The following is a 7933-nucleotide window of genomic DNA, read 5'->3' on the forward strand; positions in this document are numbered from 1 at the left end:
AAATTCTTTTCCCCTTCACGCTATAGACCTCTCCCAGCTGCTGCTTTTCTCCTTTCAGCACAGCCATGCCACATCCTTTGCCAGCCAAGTCCTGGTGAACACAAGTGTTGACAAATGAGGCATCAGGTAAAAGAAGCACCAACCACTGCAGTGTTTGGTCTTTTCTCCTTGCAGGTGATGCTGTTATGCAGCTACCACCTCCATCTCATCACTTCCCTTCCTCCTCACTGTATCCACACTGGAATAAAGAAATAGTATTCTGGAAGGGAAACAAGGATGAGAATTGGGAAAACATCAGGAAGGGTAGTGGTGGGAGTGGAAATGGATATGTTTATAGTAAAAGATGCTATTCCTCTGCATACTCTTCAACAAGCTCCCAAATTGTTTTTTTGCAGTTATACCTCTGGTTCCTTGTATCGGTTACAAACTTTTGTTCCAAATGTGGTTTTGCTTTGGAAAGTCACCATGTAAAATAGGCACTTTCTTACTCAATACCACTTCTCCGTGTCTGTCAGGAGTCCTATCTGCTAACTTTAGTGTAAAGAATATAAGTTTTTACTCCTGCTTTAGACAACACAGCCTAAGGAGGAATGAATCGTGCTCTGTTTTGGTTCCTACATCAGCAAGAATTAACTAGTTTGGGGGCCGTATTTTACTTTCCATTACAAGTGTGTAACATTTGCAGATGACCTGAGGTTGCAGAGGCTCAGTTGGGTTGAATTGAGCTTCCTTTTTTTGGTAGAATCTATAGTAACAGTCATGCAAAAATCAGAACACAGCTTGATTTTCATTTCAGTACCTAGGAGAAGTTTGCAGGGCTGGCAGTTAAAATAAGTAAATAAATCTATTTCTAAATAAGGCAAAGGTGATTCAGAGTCTGAGAAACAACACATATGGAAACCCACAATGTCTTCTGAACAGAATTACTTTTCAGAGTAGAACCACACTTAAAAAGCCTGATGTAGTCTAGAGCAGACTTCCATAGTTATACCATAGTGTATCTTGGGAAGCAGGAGACAGTAGGTCTGCAAGGTGGGACTTAAGTGTTTGATCTTCAGTTCTTCTCCAAGTCACAAATGCTGTCGGTTATGTGATGAATGCTCTTGCTGTGTGGGCATGCTGCAAATTTATTCTAAATCTGTTGGGTTTTTGTCACAGTATGTACAGGTCACCTTTTCAAGATTCTGCCAGAGAGTGAATCTGATTTTTCTGTGTCTTGTGTTTTATGTGCAGGCCAAAGCCATTGCATGAAATTCCAGCCTTCTACTGTCCTGACAAGAACAAAGTGAATTTCATTCCTAAAAGTGGCTCTGCTTTCTGCCTTGTCAGTATTCTCAAGCCACTTCTTCCCACACCGGATCTTACGCTCAAGGGCACTACTCATAGCCTGACTGTCTCCTCTGGCATGACACCTAATTTGCTACAGCCCATTGCCATGGCCTCCCTGTCTGCAACTGAACAAGACCGGATCTCTCGTGGAACAAGTACAGTAATACCACAGACCTGTATACTCCAGCAATCAGGACATATCGAAGAAGCTGAGTGATGAGTCTCCATTGTGCAGGCATTGTTCTGGAGAGACTGCTAGGAAGACCTTGTTGAAACTAGTTGTGACTAGTCACACCTGTTTGTTCATTTTAACAGCTCATGGCTTTGTCATAGTCATATTCTCCTGATCTCAATGACTATATTGGTAGCATGCTGAGAAATCTGGGAGGAAGCAGCAGATGAAGCAGTGCTGTACTCTGCTTGTGAAGACACACGTTCAGTTTCTCGCCTGCATTTTTTTTTCCCAAGCTCTGATAAAACAAAGACTGTTACCAATTCTTTGCCATTGGACGGATCAGTTATTGTGATGCTTTGTGTCCTTCAGACTTTTTTTCAACAAAAACAGCAATTTTGAGAGCCAGCTGATGCCAGCAACCACTGTAACCTGCAGAGGGAGAGGTAACCATATGGCACTGCAAGACCCATCTTTTGTATGAAAATGAACATTTTATAACAAGTTTGCATTTTCTGATACATAGCAAGATGTTCAAAAGACACTTTCCTAGCCACTGTTTTCCCTTCTTTGAGTGGTACGTTTTTCTCGGCTGTTTTCCAGCTGCTGGGACCAAAGGATTGTTGAAATACTTTAGCAGTCTCCATCATGTGACCTTGTTCAACAGTCCATACCCCCAACAAAAGTAATTAAATGAATGCATACAAAATGTAAAACAAAAGGAAAGAGAAAACATTATTAGTATGTTATGTGCATTTGTTTTTTATATCAGAGGTTTGTGCTTTGGTAAACCACATTGTTCTTGAACTCCTACTCCCTAGATAGAATTCCTGTGTACGTTTAATTACATGGGCAGAAAATAGCATTTTAGAGCACTTGTCCCAGTAGCGTAATCACTTTTTGTTTGGGTTAAAAAATGTCTCTTCCCTGCCTCCACCAAAACAAATAAAAACAAAACCCACCAAAACAAAACCTGCCACTTGGCTCTTGGGAGATCTCTTGGCTACTTGTGTAATTCAGTCTGAATCATGAATCAGTTTTTGGCACAAAATTTTCTCTGTTGTGGCCGATCACTGTACTATAAACCCTAGCCACATGATACTGAAATGGCTATGCATGGTTCCTCGTCCTTGTCATAATGCTGTTTTGTGGGTGTGTTGAGGGTAGTAGTTTGTTAGGCGTGGTATTTGTTACATAGCAGTCAACAGCAACAGATCTGTTCTACCTTTTTGACTAGCAACATTGTCGAGCGTGTCAAAGAGAGGATGTGTTAATACCTGGTTCTGGTTTGCAGCTGTTACCAGTTTCCTTTATGCCTCTGTGGTTCTTTGACAGTTGAAATAAAAAATGAAAATGGGGAGGGATGTTCAAACAGAGCTTGTTCGGGGACTGCAGTGAGGTTTCTCCCAGAGTACTGAAATGCATTTTTTGTCTTTAGATAAATATCACAGTACAAACATCTGCAAGTGCTTTAATACCAAAGTATCTTCAGGTTACAAAAATCAGTTGACAGGAGCCCTGTTTTGGGGAGGTGGCTTCAGTCATTTCAAAGTAGGTGTTACAATGTATAGTCTCTGGGTCTGAATAGTCACCCACTGCATATGTGCAGCTCTCATTGACTTACATACATACAAACAACTCCCATGGATCAGCTGCATAATCACACACCTGTTTGTAATTACATCTTTTTAAGAACCATATCACAAGTGTAATAGTTTTGTTCTTTGTGTAACACACTAAGAATTTGGTTGCAGACACCTGAGCCAGGAAAAATACTTGTGTGTCTTAGCAGCTAATAGTTTCTATGTACTTACGATGCACATTGGGTCGTTCCTATAAATCCCACATAATAACATATAGCAATAAGTCTACTAAAAGAATAACTGTAAAATGCACCAGCCTACACAAGTGCTGTATTTATGGTATAATGAGCACACTTTTTAAAGTTCCTTAATAACCAAATTTCACCACTTAGTCCATTGTGGTTATTTATAGGTTTATTAGATCTGTTAAATTAATTAACTAATTGAGGACCAAATCCTACTCACTTTACTCATTCCCATTGAAATCAGTGGGATTACTCATGTGAGTAAGAGGACTTGGTCATGAATGAACATATTTGGTCCACACCAATAAAATTGGGGGAGAGGAGAGTTTGATAAGATAGTAGTGGTTAGTTCATCAAAGCTACATTATAAAAGATTACCATTTTAGGAATAATGGGACATTACTAGTAAATTCTGTGGACACCTAAGAGAGGTGGTCTTTCTAAAATATTTAAAAATCATGGTAGCTTGTTTAAACAGCGTTAGGGTTTGGACAAAATCTGGTATTTTTGGCTTTGTGGAAGATGGGAATACTTAGGCAAGGGGCCTTTTTGTATGGCATCCAAACTAATTTCTACTTCTTTCATAGTAGTAGATAAAGTGCTTCTGCCATTAATGCCAAACAGCATGGTGCTTGTCAGAAGATCTTAACTGGATAGTTAAGTACCAAAGGGCTAAAGTCAGCATATAATAAAACTTTTAGTCTTGGGGTTATTAACCGTCCTCCGTCCAAATGCATTCCAATGTCTTTGTTCAACATAGTGAATATTTGAAAATAGGAAATGGGATCGCTTATCTTAGATTTTTCTGTAGTACCCATCATTGTAATAGTTGAGCATTACCCCCTCATTTAGTTAGTTCACATAGAAGTGCATTATGAGACAATGTACTATATAAAATAGTGGGCTACTCCACTGGGAACCAAATGTAAATAGTTTTTTATAAAAATTGAAAAACCCCAAAACTGAATTAGACTTTTTTAATGTTAAAATTTTTTGAACATGCCACAGCAATGACTCATATTAAGGTGGTAAGATGGCTTCTATTTGAAGATCAACTTTTGCAAAAAATTTCTTTAGCCTTAAATTTTTCATGCTCTTTCTTGTTCCAGAATAGAGGTATTTGGTAAAGTTTTATAGGTCTTTTTAAAGACATGGATCTTAGAATAGCGTATGGGGTTTTAAATTCTTGAAATTGGGGAGGAGGGGGGGGCTTGGTGTTCCATACATATCTCAAATATGGTATGACATAAAGACTTCAAATTAGTTCTGACATACCTATCTCCAGTGAAAACTAGTGTACAAGGCTAGCTACCTTTTGAATTCTCTAATTCTTAATGATTTAGTCAAAAATTGTCCAGTAACCATTTGCATGGGTTCACAACTTGATACACCTAGGACTTGGTTTTCTGAGGTGTTGAGTACTCCCAACTACAGTTCAAAGCAGTGGGTGGTTCATTGCTTACTGCTGCTGAAAATCAGGCCCTCAGTATCCTAAACTGGACATCCTGAACGTGAGGCATCCAAACTTAGGGAACACTTGAAAATGTTGGCCTTATTTTCTGCCAGCATTAAAAACAGTCCAGTGTCTGTGGAGTTCGTAAGCTCTGTAGAGTATAAAAGGCCTGTGCCATTGTAGTAGTAATACAGCTCTAGGTTGGCAGCTGCAACTATTAGAATGTTTTTTTTCCTTCTTTACTCAAGACACAGGATAAAAGGATCTCATTAAACTTTCATTTGCTTCTGCTGCTTATTCCTCACCTGATGCCATAATTCCATGTGTGACATCACAGTTTAATGGGATGTCAGAGAAAAAAGAATGACATGCCAGGAGTATTAACTTTTAAGAAAAATCCTGTTTTCATCCATGTGACCCCAGTAAAGAAGAAAGGATGGAAAATACAGAAAATATTGAAGCAAAACTTGCTAACTTTTTAAGATTTCCATAAAGCCAACAGTTGTTCAAGAATATTTACTCTCAAAGCTACTCTTTTAGTTTATTTTAAATTATGGTTTACCAATCTCAAAACATTGAAATTATTGGAGAGTACTGTAGAAGTTGATCCTATTGGAGAATATAGGAGCCTGTATGGCTAGGCACTTACATATCCCTCATCCTTGTAGTATCTAGGGAAGTTAAAATATTGTGAACATTATGCACCTGTTAGCAAACCCATGAAAAAACATCATTCTGGCGAATTTTAGGCCTACGGCAAGTATAGCATTTCTCAGTGCTTATGCCCCAACTTACCACTTTTGATTCCTATTCCCAATGGGTTAAAGTTGCCAAGAAAGCTTTTCAGGCAAGGAGTTACGAGTAATTAAAAAAGAAATAAATTTGGGTAACGAGGTGGGAAATTAACAACTAGGGATATCCATTAGCCTTTCCCCATCTCAGGATTTATTTAGCTTTACTATTGGTGTCATCAGTAGCAAATAAATGGTAATGCAAAAGTCCCTTACAAGAATACGCTCTTTCTTTTTTTTTTCCCCTTCCACCACCATCTCTGAAATAATGTGGTGTGACTTCCTCATGTCCGTTCACTGCCCGTGGTATCAAAAAGGTTTTACCCTTTCTGATTTATTTTCTCTCTTGCTGAAGACCAGTCATCTTTTTCACAAAAACTTTAGGGGGGAAAAATATGATCTGGTAAACTGCATGGAAATAAAATGTGTAACTTGTAGTTGCAAAGACCAGTAATATTTGGGTACCCACAGGTATTTTGATCCACCTCTGTCTCTTAATGCACATATTAGTCTTGTTTGGGGCCTTTTTCCTCTATTTTTATAGATTGATGTGAGACTTGTGTCTGCTAGAAATTTCTTCTTGAACAAACGTTCAGACTTGTCCTACCCGCCCAGAATTTATTCACACATTTTCAATAAATATCTCCAAAACAGGGCTTGTGTGTTGTTTCCATTTATTCTTTGTTTTCATTTAATTATTGCCTTCACAATAAACAATGAATGACCAAAAATAAAGGGCCTGACCATAGGAACCCAAAATGATTGTTGCTAGGGGACCAGGGACTCTTCATCCAGTCCTGAAGTCAAGAGGCCCTTGACACCTATTGTACTCAACAGGAGTTGAGAGCTCTCAGGACCAAAGTTGTTTTTCTCTTATAAAACTCAAGTTAGTAAAGGGATCATCCATCGTAATCAAAATGGATGAAAAAGCACGACATAGGAGCTAACTGTCGTTACTGTTAAAGAGTTTTTCTGAGATTATAGTCACAATATTCAAAACTGGGTACATAGGCACCTAAAATCAGGGCACTTACTTTAAAAATGCAGGGTCCCACAGCTCCCATTGATTTAGATGGGATGTGGGAGTGCTTAGCTCCTCCAAAAATCAAACTCCTGTTATATAGGTTCCCTGTATATTTAGGAATTTAATTTAGAGACATTGTTTTGCAAATGTTGGCTTATGTGCATAGTTACAGGGAAAGAATATTAACCATATTTCATGCAATGGTTCAAACACAAATGAAACCCTGTTACTGCTTTGTTGGACTCATTTTATCTTTTACACATAGTTTTGTGAACTTCAACTTTGCTAAAGGATTTATGTTTGGCAAAGCAGCAGCTTTTGTAGGGCTGAGCTATTTGTCTGAATTGCAGAAAGGTAGTTAATCAAAAATTGCAGTCAACATTTCAAATCAGATCTTCATAGGAAATGTATCCTGCAAGCATTCACAGCTTCAAAAATAACCTTAGTCACTTTGTCTAATCTGTATTGATAATTAAACAAGAATATAATTTTGATTTTACACTTTGTGACATGCTTGCTTTTTATTAAATTCTGTAATTTGGGAGGATAGCAGTAAGAAGATATCCAAAAGTGCCCTTCAGTTTTATTTTCTATGTTAGTTAGCTGTCATTTCTTTCCTCTGTTACAGTGATAATTTGTGGAGAAGCTCATATGTATTGTACTGATACAGTAGAACCTCAGAGTTATGAACACCAGAGTTACAAACTGACCAGTCAACCATAGGCCTCATTGGGAACTGGAAGTACGCAATCAGACAGTAGCAGAGACCAGGGGGAAAAAAAGCAAATACAGTACAGCACTGTGTTAAACATAAACTACAGAAAAAAAAAAAAGGGAGAACGACATTTTTCTTCTGCATAATAATGTTTCAAAGTTGTATTAAGTCAATGTTCAGTTCTAAACTTTTGAAAGAACAACCATGACATTTTGTTCAGCTACAAATATTTCAGAGTTACAAACAACCTTCATTCCCGAGTAGGGTGACCAGATGACAAGAACAAAATATCGGGACACATAGGGGGGCAGCCACAGGCTCACCCGCCCCCCATCAGGGCCGCCCCAAGGAAAAAAAAAAAAAAAAGCCGAAGTGCCGCTGAAGCAAAATATTGGGACAAATGGTGTCCCGACCTTACATCAGTCGGGATGCAGGACAAACAAATATCGGGACAGTCCCGATTTTATCGGGACGTCTGGTCACCCTATTTCCGAGGTGTTCATGACTGAGGTTCTGCTGTAGATTGCTTTGTTACATGTAAGCTGAGTGAGTGAGGTGTCTTCCAGGAACATTCTGCTGGAAGGACCTATTTCTGAGTTTACACTGTTGTAAATCTGGAGT

General features: G+C 38.6%; 1 protein-coding gene across 1 annotated transcript in view; it reads left to right on the top strand.

The window, feature by feature from the left end:
* FAM117B (family with sequence similarity 117 member B) overlaps positions 1-6229 on the top strand; it is a 92423-nt gene extending 86194 nt beyond the window's left edge. Inside the window, exon 8 of the mRNA XM_077829740.1 lies at positions 1234-6229. Coding sequence (XP_077685866.1) covers positions 1234-1546 — 313 coding nt within the window. The 3' untranslated portion in view covers positions 1547-6229. The remainder of the gene's footprint in view (positions 1-1233) is intronic.
* The last annotated feature ends 1704 nt before the right edge of the window (positions 6230-7933 follow it).

The sequence above is a fragment of the Eretmochelys imbricata genome, chromosome 11 (genome assembly GCF_965152235.1).
Source record: "Eretmochelys imbricata isolate rEreImb1 chromosome 11, rEreImb1.hap1, whole genome shotgun sequence".
In the NCBI taxonomy this organism is placed as follows: domain Eukaryota; kingdom Metazoa; phylum Chordata; order Testudines; family Cheloniidae; genus Eretmochelys; species Eretmochelys imbricata.